We start from the raw sequence: 16,098 nt of genomic DNA, 5'->3' as shown, positions 1-16,098 counted from the left end.
TAATTATTATTATTTATACGTATATTAAAGTCTATGTTTTTATTGTACTAGGACGGTGCTGAATATTATACAAATGCAACTACATCTTTGACGCTAACGTCAAAAGCGAAATCGTCACGTTCGCCTCGTCGACGCCTCATTTTCAGTGTCTCACGAATTGGCACCTTTACTGAGATTTTCACACCCGCGTCGCGATCGCTGAAAAAAAGGAACGCATCGCTCGATACGTCGGTCACTCGCGCTTCGATCGGGCGGTGACGCTTATCACTTCTCGAGAGGTCAAGGGGTCGAGGAGGGAAACGTATCGTTCTCTCTTTCTCGACGATGTCGCTCGCGCGCGTAATTACGTGCGCGATTATTATCGTCGTGGCGGTAAATTGTGAATCGAATCAAAATGAGACTGTGATCAGTTATCTGCAAAAATATGGGTATCTGGAAAACGACACCAACGGTGCACAGCGATTTTTATCGTCCTACAACACTACGCAGGAGTTACATCGAACCATCTCACTGTTTCAAGAATTCTATCGACTACCCGGCAACGGCGAATTAAACGAAGAGACGCTGAATCGAATGCGTAAACCGTGATGCGGCGTCGAGGACATTTCGGAGCGCACGTTCGCTCCGCTTTTGAACAAATGGTCTAGGAAACATCTCAAATGGAACTTTCATCTGGCCAACGAGCGGATCTTAAAAACGGCTCGAGCCGCGTTCGATCTGTAGGCAGCGAATTCGTCATTGACGTTTGAGCGTGATTTGCTGAATCCCGATATTCTGATATCGTTTCGCGAGGGGCATCACACGATGTTACACTCCCAAGGAAACGAACTGTGTGCAGCTCCGTTCGACGGCTTCCACAAAGATGTCGCTCACGCGTTCTTTCCCACCGGAGAACCCAATTACATCTGGGAGGTGCACGTTGACAAATCGGAGACGTGGCACATACAGCTGAATAAGAATCCCCCGGGAAGGTACAATTTACTTCAGACGCTGACGCACGAGATCGGTCATGCTTTAGGCTTGGCGCACAGCCCCCGCAAAGATTCGGTGATGTTCGCGTACGTGCCTGTTAATCAATTTCCCGTTCAACTCAGTCTAGAGGACGTTCTTTCCATTACGTACTGATCCATTCCGTACTGATAATGAACGGTCGATTGTATATCTCGCACGAACGATACATGTGATCGATCGATATAGACGGGAAAACGTACAAGAAACCCTTGCTATTGACGGACTACATGAAATTTCTTCCTAAGAATTTCACGCATCTGACGGCCGCGTATCAGGCGCCCTCGGGCAATATCGTGCTGTTCGCTGGCAATATGAGCTATATGATCACTTATCCGCGTGTAAAGCTAGATTCAACTTGGCCGAGATCTCACACAGATCTCGGACTTCTCGATACGAATGCAAAGATCAACGCCGTGCTGAACACGAACGAAGGACGATCTTATATCATATACAACGATAATGTTGTGGGCGAGATAGACGATTGTTCGATGACTATTGTTAAGTTCTACCACATTGACATAATATTTCCGGGAATACCTCACAGCGTATCGTCGGCCTTTCGATACATCGACGGTAATCTGTACTTTATCAGTAAAAACCGATTCTACAGATTCAACGAATTTACAAAAACCGTAACGGCATCCGGCAATTTGATCTGGGGATCATCGGTATTACTTGCCCGAGAGAGGGACTGATGATGCAACTGCGAGATCTATTGAGTCGATTCGTTCGAATTAACGCGAGGGAAACGTCAGACAGAGAAGAGGAAGAATAGAACGATTCAACGTAACCCCCCTTTTTGCATGCCGCTCTTGAGAATATTAATGAAAAGAGGGGAATCGTAATTTATTTTTTCAAATTATATTTCGCTTCAACTTTCCTCGGACGATTCATTCTCGCGTGATCCGTCAACCGCACCGCGACAACGGAGAAAAGGGAGAAAGCGATGTGCTCGACGTTACACGCCCCGTATTTCGAACAGCGTCAATCCGACGACGATTTCGAGAACAGTGTCGGTAGCGTGAAAAGAAGAAGAAGAGTCGACGAGCAATCGACGGAATTAGAGACTCCGTTTCCGAATCGGGGCAACGTCGACTCCCGGAAAAACACGTGGTGAGTTTGCGACGATCCCGTATCGTTCGCCTACGATCTAACAATAATTTTTCTTCATTTCCAGTCACGATGATGGTATTTTGAAAAGCGACGTTGAACGTCATCCGGTGTGAATTCTGGAAAGAAGATACCTATTAACTAAAACGGGATACAAATTCATAGACGTCGGTATCACAACCGTACTCCCATGCAACGTGCACATCGTCATAGGGGATTGTCACGGCAAAGAAATCTCGCTCTCGCCTGAAACGTGGAAGGAACTCGTCGATCAAAAACGCACGGTCTTGTCCCACCTGCAGCGTGGCAAGAACAAGCGCGCTCCACCACCGATGTGCATCGAAAACGGACATTTAACATTACGATTTAAAAAGATTAATAATCTGTCGACTCTACGCCTGGAAACATCCACGACTCGTCTGATCGTTTCAATGAACACCGTGCTCTATATGTTCAACCTCGACCTTTGCATCAATCGCCTCGTGATCTCGTTGCGCGCGATAACCGGCATGATCGACGCGAAGCTGACGCGTTTCATCGCTATTGCGGCCACCGTGACGGATCTCGCGAACGTCCCGAGAGCGATACGTGAGAGGGAATTTTTCGATAGCAATGACATCGTTGATTGCGAATTAGCCACTCCGTGCTTCGGAAATACCGAGAAATTATTGTAAACACTTATCGTTAAAGTAAAGGGAAAAGAAAACTTACAAAACTTTGTCCGTTACTGCACTTTTTTATCCTCCTCCGATAATCTACGAATAAGAAAAAGTAAGAAATAATAGCGTAGGGTAGAAAATAATTCGGATATTTGTATATTTATTCGTCTCGAGATACGTAGACATTTATATGTTTTTTGATCTCATCTGTAATCAAAAAAGTATGCGTATTTATGAAATATAGTGTTATTTTTCAATCGTCGCTCCGGCCACTTTCGTAGACGACGTTCCTCGTTTCCTTTGGAACACCGGGAATCTTTTTTAAATCGTCCGCCGCTTGGTCCAAAAACTGACGCAGTAACTGTTGCTTGCGATCCGTACGCGATAAAGTGGTCAAAATTTGAGATCGCAATTTTGCGTATCTCGTATCTCAAGGCGGAATTCCACTGAGTCAACATTTGGGCAACATATCGCATGCGGCAATGACGCATGCGACATGGAGTCTTTCAACCGGAGCAACATAAAGCTTCATGTAGCATGCGACAGTGTAGCATGCTACACTGTGATTGGTGTTGCCGGTTGCATGTGCCATCTTTCAACAAGATTCAGATTGTTGAAAGATGTCGCCAGTTATCCGACAGTCAATGGATCGGTGCGGCTTGTAGCAAGCGATATGGAGTGGAATATTGAGAAAACTACGTTATTTATTGAGAATTATCATAATTCGCCGGAATTATGGAACAATAAAAGTTCCCATTATAAAAACTACACATTAACAACAAAGTTTTTAAATAAAGCGCTATTGTCCGCAACCAATTTATTGAAAAATTTATTTTGAGATTTTTGACTCCTAATAATAAATAATTCTCTTCTCCACCACTTTGGTTTTTTTCGTTTTTTTCTCTTACCACTTAACGATATTACCAAATAAACAGCTGCTGCTACCGTTTCCAAAGACATGACGCACGATACTGATGTTGGATGTTGCTTCAATGAAATTGATTTAGCCGCATACTACAAACACAAATGACAAGGCGCATACGACATTGGGCGACAAATTTCTCGTGCGACATCGAGTTTGTGGCACGATTTGAAATCGCGCATCAAAAATAGGCGACACTAGATGACATGTGGCATACTACATGTCGCTTAGTGTTGCCTCAGTGGAATTCCGCCTTCACGGTAAGCATCCGTCGATCCTTCATCTTCGATATATACTGCGGCATACGATCGAGATCGCGACCCTTCTCCGTCAGGTTGAACAACGCGTCGAGCCCGCCGCTGTATCCTGCCTCCTCCTCCTCCTTCTCGTCCCGCTTCTTTGCGCTGTACGAATGATCCGTCGAAATCGCGGCGAGGATATCCCCTTCCGCATCGACAGGTAAACTTTTGACGTATTTGTCGTGATAGTTGATCCATTCGTAAAAGGTATCTTGTGTCATCAGATCACTCACTAATGACGAATACAACTTCGACGGAAGTCCATCGCGAATGAAATTATACATTTCATTCACGGAACAGGTAGGACTCTTCGGACCTTCCTTCAGCCACAATTTATGCAGCTTTGTCAGCACGCTCTTGATGTTGCTGCTCTCGCACATACGACGTACGTCACAATCGGTTCGCTTCTGATTTGTAGTTGTCAGGTACTTTGAGACGTTTGCGAGCAACAGTCTCAAATTCCGCGACGCCGAACATTCAAGATTCCAAATTTCGCGCAGCAGATCGAGCAAAGATCGAGCAAAGCGAAATTGACCGACTCGATATTCATCGGCGTGCGTTCGACCTCTACGACCTGATCCTCGAACGGCTCGTCCAACAACGACATCAGAACTTCCTTATCTTTCAGTTCACTCTCCATGGCACTTTTTTTCTCCATATGTACGTACCGCGCGAGCTCAGACTATCAACGTTTTCGCACTTTCAAAATCTTCAAACTGACAATTCAATTGCGCGAAGATTCGTATTTTCTCGCGCTTATATACGCCTCGAGAACCGCGCGCCTCCGATCGCGTCGTCCGACGAACGACGGAAAATACACAGGGTCAAAGGTAACCGCGTCGTTTCCTTCCCGAGACCTAGAAAACGAACGAAAATAGAAAATTCGTGTTTTCTAGCGCTTATGTACGTTCCGAGAACCGCGCGTTGCTTTGACAAATATTGTCCAACGTTCCCGCGGTTCATCGCTATCGCGACCGGCGTGACCCCCCAGCAAACGCAAAAGGATTAAAAGATATTAAAATTTTTTAATACCTTTAAATCCCTTTTTTTGGCGGAATTAGATGAAATTAGATGGGATTCGAAATGAGATGGTCCGATCCCATGGAATCCAAAGAAGAAAAATTTCAATTCCATCCAATCCTATGGAATCCGTAAAGGTTATGGAATTGCATGGCATTAGATGGTTTAGGAAACGTCTCGCGCCTCTGTTGGGCAACCAAGTGCCGTTGTTTGTCGGTGAGCTTTTGTGTATGCCTAAGGGCATTACACGCACTACTGCCGACGGGCAATTAGCTCGAAAATGAGATTTGTAAGATCTGTCAGGCACCGTAGGGGGTCCCTTTACATAGTGGTCGAGACGAAACTTTGAACTCGAGAAGATGTCCCGGCGATGCGACGCCTAGCGGCGTCGACGCGAATTGCCGGTAATGCAGATACCGCGCGGGCGTGTACTATTGTTGGCGCGTACCGCCACAAAGTTCAACACGGACACTTTTCAATCCCTATCCTGGCATTCAATGGTATTCATTTTATTGTCAGAATAGACGGAATTCAATGGAATTCAATACGGAAATTTTTAATTCCTAGTTTGGCGTTCAATGGTATTCATTTTGTTAACGGAATCAATGGTATTCAATGGAATTCATCACGAAACTTTCCAGTCTCTAACCTGGCATTCAGTGGTATTCATTTCGTTAACGAAATCAATGGTATTCAATGGAATTCATCACGAAACTTTCCAATCTCTAACCTGGCATTCAGTGGTATAATATTTTTGTGTCGGAATTGGATGGGATTCAAAAAAGACAAATTCTTACCAAAATAAGGAATTCCATGATATTGAAACTATTTCAATCCCTTTTTTGGACAGAATGGAATTTGGAAAGTCCTTAATTGAATTCCTAGCAATCCCGTTTTAATTCTTTTCAATCTTTTTTCGTTTGCTGGGCCGTGACTCACGAACGTCTCGCGGCGAGAGCGGCAAATTTTCACGGTCGAAGCGTCTTCGTGGAAAACAACATCGCTCGTCGCTATCGCTCCGCTTAATTATTCAAAAACGAGAAGAGAAATGCGCCGTTTATTTACACCCTGCCGGCAATGTCGCTCGCGCGCATAATTGCGCGCGCAATTATTATCGTTACTCGGTAATTGTAATTCAATAACAGGGTACAGAGTACAGAATGATTTCATGTACAATTGTATTTATTGTCTATCCCCGTAGGGTTTACAAGGCGTTTTTTTTAGAAACGTACCCAAACCTCTACAAACAGAAAAACAACTCCTTCATCCTGGCCATTTGCGACCTTACATTTTTCTTTTACCCTTCCTCCCCGTTTTTCCCCTCACCCCCTCTTGTCTTCTCTGCTTCCTCGGAGTCTTCGTCACTCTGCCTCGATCCTTCCTGTCTCGCCTCGCCCCCTTCGTCCTACAGCCCCTTCCTCTTGTCCTCCTTCTCCTCGTCTGAAGTCATCAGGAGTTTCTCCTCCATCCCTCTCGTTAGTTTGTCCTTCTCCGCCCGCTCCGCGTTTCTGCTTTCCTCCATCCTTGCTTCTAATCTCCCATTCCTCTCCCTTCTCTCTCTGTCCCTCGCCTCCACCGACCTATCCTCGTCTTCTCCCAGTTTGATTCCTTACCTCCCCATTTCTCCTTCTCAACCCTTATACTCACGTTCCTCCTTTTTAGTTCCTCCCCTCCTTTCTCTTTTTCATCCTACCTCCCTCTTACTCTCCTTTTTTCCTATAGCCCTCGTCCTCGTCCGTATCCATACCCTCGCCTCCACCGCTTTATCCTCGTCCATCTTCACCCTTTTCACTCCCCTCCCTTCTCCTTGTCACAAAGTCCAGCTCACGCACGCTCGTCACCTCCTCTCCTTCCTCGTACCACTTCTCCGTTGCCTTCTCTCCTTCTCCTTCCATCACCTATCTATCTGTTCGGCCCCTTCAATCGTTCGATCCATCGATCTGTCGAGACGACTCCCTGCTCCGTTCCGCACCTGCCGCGCCGCCATTGACAAACCCTCTGTCTCGACAGGTCGATCGATCGTCCGATCGATACTTCCTGCTACCAACTCGCTCAGCTCGTCGTGTAACCTGGGCTGCTACCTCCGTTTCTTCAATCCCGCCCTTCTCCCTAACCTCACTTTCCTTTTACCTTCCGCTTCACCTCCATTATCCCGTCTTTCATTCACACTCCCCTATCTACCCCCTTCAATCAACACCTTCCTCACCTCTCAATTTCCCCCTTCATCTTTTTTCACTCTCCTACTACTTAACCACCTGTTCTCCCGCCGAGGGCTACGGAGGAACTCTGATTTCATGTACAATATTATTTATTCCTCTCTGACCCGTGACCCGCGGCAAGAGCGATACGCGAGAGCGGCGAATTTTCGCAATCCGCGGAAAACATCGTTGCCGTTGAGTCGCGATGTTGTCGCAAAGTGAAATAAATAATATTTTTTTTATCATTGGTCCGCGAATATCGATGCGTCGCACAGTGGGGCGAACGCCTCACTTTTCGGTCATTTGCTTATAACTTCTACATTTTTCAATGAAATAACTTAAAATTTGACATAAATAATGTAACCTTCGCGTTTTCTCGCTCGGAATTTGCTCGCCAGGCCAGGGTGAGAAAACGTGGAGACACTGGTTGGCTTCACAAAATATTTTTTATTTTTACTAGCTATGTAATACAGAAATAATGGAGGGCGTACGTGTAGGTGCGTGTGTGTGTGTGTTGCTCCGCTGAGCCGCTGTGTACGTGTAAGGGTCGATGCGGGGTCAGACCCGCGGACAAGTAGACGAGTTCACAATTAGCCGAGACGGATTCGCGGACAAACACGGAGGCCCGGTGGCCTTACGGATTCGCGGGCGGAGGCGCGGCTTATATCTATCAGGTAGGACGGTCAGGAGCTCAGTTGGGGGCGCCCGACTGAGCGGCCCGTACACCGGGGGCACCCGGCTCGAAGACGGGGGCACCCGTCTTCCGTACGGCGGAAAGGGTCGGGGGCGCCCGACCTAGAGGCAGGAAAGGGGCAGGTAATACCAACCGGGGGCACCCAGCTGGGGAGGCCCGTACCCTGGGGGCACACAGGTGAGAACGGGGGCACCCGTTCCCTGTACGGAGGACGAGGTTGGGGGCACCCAACCTAGAGAAGCGGTCTCGGAGAGCGGTCGTGTTAGGCGGAGAGCTGACGCCAAATACCGACGCTCTGTTCAAACCATCTAACCGTCCTTTTCAAAGCAAAAAGGAAAACAACGTAAAAAATAACAATTTCAATCATGATTTAGTTGAAAATTTTTCAATCATTTTATTAAATACAAATGGAATTTAATTATAAGCAAATCACTACGCGCTTGGAGCAGCCGCGCGCGCTTGATCTTCGCACTTCAAACGACTGCTGACTGCGTCAGTCCCATTAAACTGAAGTCTGACCGTTTTCTTCCTTCATTATACGCAATAATTTAATAGTTTCTAAATTTTCAGCTATTTCAAAACAATTTTACTGACCTAATTATTGCGACCACTTATGCGAGGTGCTGACTCGCTGCGTCCCATAACTGTGCGGTCTGACCACTTTCTAACGGTTTTTTATATTATTTATTAGTTTCTCACAAAATTTGAGCCATTACAAAACACTTTTATCGCACTTAATAATTTGACCTATTTCAAAGCGCGCCGGCGCCTGTCCCAGTACCTGACCTTGCGAGTGGGTGCTGACTCATGTACACCCGCAATATAACGTTATGTGAAAAAATCAGCCATTACAAAACTCTTGCAGTTTTTTAACGCCAGCTCTCGGGCTATGTCGGAAGCAGGAGTCGGACAGGACTGATGACTCGAGTCGGCTCGAGTCCCCTATTTATACCCCGAATGAGGGCGGTGGGGGCTGCCCCACCGCTCGGGTTATCCCACCGCTCGGGCGCAGGAGTGCACGTTGAATAGGCGCTAGGTGGCCGTCAGGGCCGTAGCGCTAGTGACGAATACGCGTATCGTCACATCAATATACGATTATTATACATTTAGTGTATGAAATCAAAATTATTTAATTAACAATTTTTCATAAAGCGCATAGATGATTTTTTTTATTTTTTAAATACTTTTTAGTTTTTTTTTTAAATCGGTTTTATTTAAAATTTTTTTATTTTATACTTTTTTAGTGCTTCATTAAATTTATATGAATAATTATTATCGCATATTTCCTTACTGCTCCGTACCCTGATGTTCTAGCGCGTTTTATTTTATGTTCTATTTGATAGTCTTAAACCTCGGAATGTTTAATTTTTGTGAGTTTTATAATAGAAAAGGAACTGTTTTCTTGCTTCTCACATCTATTTCTTGAACTTAATCATCATAATCTACATCATTATCGCTGAAATATAATAGATATTTTGCATCTTCAGTTAATTCTTTCTTTTTATGTCCCATAATTTTTCGCGAATTAGATATTATTGGATCTGAAGCAATTATTAAAAATATCTTCATTATTTTGTATTCGCGACATTTTTCGCGAATGATTTTCTTTATATTTTCTAAAATATTTATGGTTTGCTTCCTGAGCATTTTCAGATAATTGTCCTATTGGTACGATAGCATTTTTTATAATGTCACTGCCATAAATCAATAATTTGTGAACTGAGACTGGCATGTAGTACCATGGGTATAATGATACAAATAATTCGGCAGTTCTAAAAGCATAGGATTCGAATTCCAACACGTTAATCCTATTACCGCTGCGACAAGGCCGGAGGAGTTGCGGCCCAGTGGGAGGAAAAAGAATAGGGAGGATAGGGGTACCCTTGTCGCTCCCGCCTCCGGGCATGCGATGCCTAAAGGAGGGGACAGGGATCGTGCAGGCTAAGCCTGCTATAAAGGTAAGGGCACCGGCCCCTCCCAGTAGGGCAGCCGTGGGCGTCACGGTTCCTGTGGGGGGAACCGTGACTTACGCGGAGACTCCGAAAACCGCGAAAAAAAACATCTCCCTTAGATTTAGGAGGGCGGTCACTGGGGGTCTTTTGTTGGAAATTCCCGGGGTTGGATCGGAAAAGAAGGCTGATCTTTTAGCCAAGAGGCTTCGATCAGTTTTGGGTGAAAAAGAAGTGCGGGTTTCCAGGCCCTTCAAACGTACGGAGTTCCGTGTGGGGGGCTTGGACGACGCTGTTACTCGTGAGGACGTCGCGTCCGCGATTTTTTCTGTCGGGGAATGCCCCATTGGGGACATTAGGGTGGGTCCCATTAGAGGTCTGGCCTTTGGAACGGGGTTTGCGTGGGCAAGCTGTCCGGCGTGCGCCGCCTTGAAAATAATTAGGAAGGGACTTACGGTGGGTTGGAGTAGGGCTAGCGTGGAGTCGCTTCAGGCCCGTCCCCTGCGGTGCTACCGCTGCCTGGACGTGGGTCACGTTCGGGCACGGTGCACTGCCCCGGTGGACCGTAGTGATAAGTGCTATCGCTGCGGTGAGGGATCCCATCAGGCCGGCCTTTGCACTGCGAGGGCTCCAAGTGCCCGCTCTGCGTGGACTTGGGGTTCCCGGTTGGGCATCGGCTGGGGGGGGGGGTGGGCTGCACTAAGCGTTCGCAGGGGGGATCGGGGAGACGTGGGCCGCCGGCTAGACCATAGGGTAGCCTTTGGACGGTGATTCCTCCTCCCCCTGTGTGTCCATCTACTTTCGGCATGGAGGTGAGTGGATAATGTTAGGCACGGCGCCGGTCGAATTCTTAACGGATTTTAAAGTTTTTTTTTTAATTTGTTGGTAATTGAACAGGCTATAAATATGTTGTGCGTAAATTTTGATTACGGTCCAAATTAAAGATGGCGGAACCAATAAAGTGGGCATAAAATATGAAAACTGCGCGATTGCAATTGAATTCGTAACAAAACGTGCAAGTATCTACGTAATAATGTTATTATGTGTTTGTATAGTCGATAATTACAAATCTGTAGGTTAAATAAAAAAGATGGCGAATCCAAAATGGCGGAAAATTACAAATAGTCAGATTTTCATAAAAATTGGTTTTAATGGGTTTTCGGAGTCGCTGATTATGAATTTGTGATCAAAATGAGCTCTGTAAAGAGTCTTTTAAGGTTACTGATTTCATTTATCTGGAAAGTATGGACCAGAAAGTATGGATCTTTTTTCTACAAGGACTGACTGACTGACTTTTGTTATATTACTTCATGTAAATGCTATATAAGTGCATTATATCATGAAGCAATAAGTAAGCCCCTTTACCAACGTCAAGGTATCAGTCATGAAAAGGGTTTGGGATTATATATATATTTTTTTGGTTTTTAATATTTTTTAGAATTTTTTTACATTTTATATTTTTTATTTTATAATAACAAACAAAAATTAATTTACATTTGTACATAATTTTTCACATTTTGGTGAATTATATAGTATATTTGAATAAGGAATGGAAAAAAAAAACACTTTTTATCGTTCTTTATAATCGATCAATAGTGATTTTGCTCCTTCAGATAATTCTGTACTTTTTTTATCTCGTTTTATTCTTATACTACTAATCAATGGGTCAGAGGAAATTAGAAGATGGTGCATTATGTCTTCGTTGCTGGCTTTACGTGAACACATTCTACTATTATTTGCTCGAGCATTTCTGAAGACCTTATTTGTTGCTTCTTGCGCTTCCTCTGATAGGCTACCAATCGGTACACCTAATGCTCTAATTATCTCGTCACCATGGATTAGAACTTTATGCACAGAAGGAGGCATATTGTACCAGGAATAAAATTGTAAATACAATTCAACTGTCTGTGTACAGTATTCTTTAAATTTAATGCAATCAATTTCACATCCACTAGCAAGTGCTTGCAAAATATCTCTGAATCTTATTATTAAATTCTCTTCTAATCCAGTCACCTCAGCTACAATTTGAGGATGTGAGAAGAAACATCTAGCTACGTTACTAGTATTTGTTGTTCCATAACCTTGCTTTACTACGTCTACTGTTATAAAAAGTTTAGATTTCAGAGATTTTTGAATCATTTGTTTTCTTTTTTGTTTTAAAATTTTATTATCTTTCAATGCATATGATTTTTTGAAATCTAAATTATATGCGATGTGTAATAAACACTCCATAAAACGGATCCAGCAATGTAGAGTAGAAAGTCCAAATTTATAACTATTTTCGTCACATGGCAAACTTCTAATAAATGATAAATTATTTATTTTACTTGGATTAACGTTACATACATTACAACTACTTGAAGACTTCTGACCAGTTAAAACATTGCACGTTTTGCCATCTATCATAGTGCACTTAAGGTTGTACGTAACTTGATATGTTCTGTTTTCAATAGTTATATGTGTTGTAGCAAGTTTCTCAATTTCTTGGTCATAAAATTTGTATTCATTTAAGGTGTTCATTGCACTTTCTTTTACAAATTCAAATTTAACTGGCCGGCAATATCTGGTCGAGGATGGCCGTTTATTTAGCCACACAATAAAATTATTAGCTACTAAATGAATAGGAACAAATGAAATAATAAATACTGCTCTATCGGATAAGTTTTCTTCATCATATGCATTATTATCATTAGATGCAGCATTAGCATCACTATCGTTTGATCGGTTATTCACGGAAGTCTCTTTTCGTTCTGACCATTGTTGTCTTGTAGTTTGTTGACTGGAAGCGCCATCCATGCCCCATTTCCCATACAAAACTAATTCTGTAGTGTTCAATGCACGTAACATTTCTTTATCTAATGTTAAAAATATTCTATGCACAGTATGGTCTAACAGTGATTGGAGCTTGACACTGGCCCCATTTTCTGTTACATTAATGTTTTTTGGATAACATTTATTTTTTGCTTCCCTAATGTTTTCGTAGGGAGGATATAATTTGTCTCCATGTAAATCTTCATTGTACATACGCAGCTTTTCGTACTTATCCCTTGTCATTTCTAGGTCCATGTACATAGCTAGAGGACCGTTTACATCTCTTTCAGTGTGTTCAATTTTATTTTCAGAAACAGGCTGATTAATGGATATGGAACGCAAAGAATCAGCTGCCCGTGTTAGCTCTTCATCTGTATATTTTTCGAGAAGTTCATGAACGCGTCTCTTTTTAGTTTTGTCTGAACCTTCATGGTAAGCTATACGTGGTCGACCACGCTTATTTGATGAAGAATTATGTAGTTCATTATGGGAACTGGCAGAATTAATCGTACACTGTGCATGTGAAATTGAAACAAGGCGAACTATAAATGGATTACTTAGAAACCGTTGAAACAACCTCACAAAAGTAAATTTATTACGAGTAGCTATGTTCCATTTTCTATTGTAGGATGGTAAAAAATTATTAAGCAGTTTATTTTTAATCTGTTCGAGTTGGTTCTCATCGTAACTGTATTCTCCTCTAATTTTGTCGATTAATACGTCTACCTTGTTTTTGTCTTTTTCGATATTATCCCATATCCAGGAACACAAAAGTTCCTGCCTTATTGTAAAGTCCATTTGGGTATTGCAATATGGATTTTATGACAAATAATAATTTGGCTTTTTATCAAGTAACATTTACCCTGTCGAAATGCGTTATCATGGTACTTATATACTATCCAGAAATTAATTTCTCAAGTAAAGGAACGCTGAATTGCTTCCGTCCGCGCACGGATCGTGTTGTAAACATATACTGAGGTTGCGACTCGGATAGTGGGTGTTTGGGGGGGGAGGATACGCATCGCGTTCGACCAGGTTCGGACGGGTGAGCCGCGATACGTACCTTTCCCCCCCAAACACCCGAAACTCGGGTAGTGGGAGGTTGTATCTTCGTCTATACTGTCCGAACCTGGCCGAACGCGATGCGTACCCTCCCCCCCCAAACACCCACTATCCGAGTCGCAACTATACTATATAACTCACCAAAATGTGAAAAATTATGTACAAATGTAAATTAATTCTTGTTTGTTATTATAAAATAAAAAATATAAAATGTAAAAAAAATTCTAAAAAATATTAAAAACCAAAAAAATATATATATAACCCCAAACCCTTTTCATGACTGATACCTTGACGTTGGTAAAGGGGCTTACTTATTGCTTCATGATATAATGCACTTATATAGCATTTACATGAAGTAATATAACAAAAGTCAGTCAGTCAGTCCTTGTAGAAAAAAGATCCATACTTTCTGGTCCATACTTTCCAGATATATGAAATCAGTAACCTTAAAAGACTCTTTACAGAGCTCATTTTGATCACAAATTCATAATCAGCGACTCCAAAAACCCATTAAAACCAATTTTTATGAAAATCTGACTATTTGTAATTTTCCGCCATTTTGGATTCGCCATTTTTTTTATTCAACCTACAGATTTGTAATTATCGACTATACAAACACATAATAACATTATTACGTAGATACTTGCACGTTTTGTTACGAATTCAATTGCAATCGCGCAGTTTTCATATTTTATGCCCACTTTATTGGTTCCGCCATCTTTAATTTGGACCGTAATCAAAATTTACGCACAACATACTTATAGCCTGTTCAATTACCAACAAATTAAAAAAAAAAACTTTAAAATCCGTTAAGAATTCGATCGTCGGTCAAATTTTGTCCACAAAAGGTGCTTTTTCCCCCACTGCGGCGGTCCGGGGGGGGGGCTTGGGCGGACTCCCTACGGGGTCTTCGTCACTGGTGCTCCCTCCGGCCCGCAAGGGGTTGAATTTTTTTATGTTTTGTTTATTTATTTTATTCTTGTTTTATTTAGAGGAACTCGCAGGAAGGACTGAAAGGACGTGGGCCGCTGGCTGACCGGGGGGGTCTCCGGGCGGCGGTTCCTCTTCCCCCTGTGCATCTGCCCACTTCCTTATGGGAGTGGGTGGATGATGTCGCGCGCGGTGGTTTGGGGTGGCCTGGGCGGATTCCCTACGAAGTTTCCGCCATTGGTGCTCATTCCGGCCCACGGGCATCTGGTCCGATATTCGGATCTTCGTTTTTCACGTCCGCGGAGTGTTGCTCCTGGCATGGTCCGGGGGTGTCGGGCGCCGGCCGGTGCCGGGCTGCTCTCCTCCTGGGGTCCGGCGCATCGCCTAGTGCGATGCTTTCAGATCTCTGGGGGGCTGATGGCCTGGGGGCGGTCGGCGTCCGTCGTCGTTTTTTGGGCCCTGTCGGGTGCTGCCGCGTCTCGTGTTCATGTCTGTCTTGGGGGTTTTCGTCGTTTGGACTGCGGGGTCCTCCTGGGGTTGGTCGGCCATGGCTTGCCGCTCCCTGCTGTTTGCGGCTCCGGCCCCATTGCTTCGCAATAGGTGTTGGCAGTCTCTTTGTGGCGGCGGTCCGCGGTTGGCCGTCCCTTGGAGGGTTTCCGTGGCCGGCGGCGGGGATTTCCCCTTCTTTGATGTTCTTCGTGCCCTTCCCCTGGGCCCCGCGTTCGCGCTATTTTTACGAACTCGTCGACTCGAGTCCGTTTGTTTGGTGAAGGGTTCATGTATCCTTCTTGTATAGACAAGCACGTAGATTCGTGCTTGTGCATTGTGTATATGGAATCCCTCTCCGGATAGAGGGTGTTTCCTGTTCGTATAGTTTGTACACGTCCTGTGATGGCTCGTGTAGGTGTAGTCTAGGGGGTGTGGACTTCCTCGAGCGAACTATCCTCGTAGCCGATGAAGTGATCCCTCTGATGCGGCTGTAGATAGGCGTCGCACCCGCTATCGTGAGGGGTCTCCGAGGTGGTGGAATGGCGGCGCATAAGCGTTTCGCCATTTGACTAGAGATAGCTTCTCTCGGGGATCAAAGCATCCCTATGTTTGACCTATCGTGTGTCTTTCGTCTTTGGATTACGTTTTCTGTCGCCTCGGCGTGAGGACTGTTGTGATACGTGATGTTGTGACCGGAACAACGATTGATGTTATAAAATTTGAAATTATAGCCACTTATTACTTGGGCTGAAATTACGGTCGCCACTGTATTTTCCTGGATAAATACAGAAACTCTGGTTGTATGCGTTGCCCCGTCCTTCCTTCCAGCGTAATGACTGCCGTTTCCTACGTCGCGGATGTGTTCAAGGCCGTCGGCCACGCCCTTGTTAAGCGCACGTAATATACGGATAATCGGACAGGATATTCACTGGGGTCGCGAATAA

At 44.2% G+C, this 16,098-nt stretch overlaps 1 protein-coding gene across 1 annotated transcript; it reads left to right on the top strand.

Annotated features, from left to right (window-relative positions):
- Positions 1-804: 804 nt before the first annotated feature.
- Positions 805-2,115, top strand: LOC139812398 (collagenase 3-like). The gene is made up of 2 exons (XM_071777218.1): positions 805-1,093; positions 1,198-2,115. The coding sequence occupies exons 1-2, from the start codon at positions 805-807 to the stop codon at positions 1,704-1,706; spliced, it is 798 nt and encodes a 265-aa protein (XP_071633319.1). The 3' UTR covers positions 1,707-2,115.
- Positions 2,116-16,098: the final 13,983 nt, after the last annotated feature.

The sequence above is a fragment of the Temnothorax longispinosus genome, chromosome 1 (genome assembly GCF_030848805.1).
Source record: "Temnothorax longispinosus isolate EJ_2023e chromosome 1, Tlon_JGU_v1, whole genome shotgun sequence".
NCBI lineage: Eukaryota > Metazoa > Arthropoda > Insecta > Hymenoptera > Formicidae > Temnothorax > Temnothorax longispinosus.
This window is presented reverse-complemented; position numbering and strand designations above follow the sequence as displayed.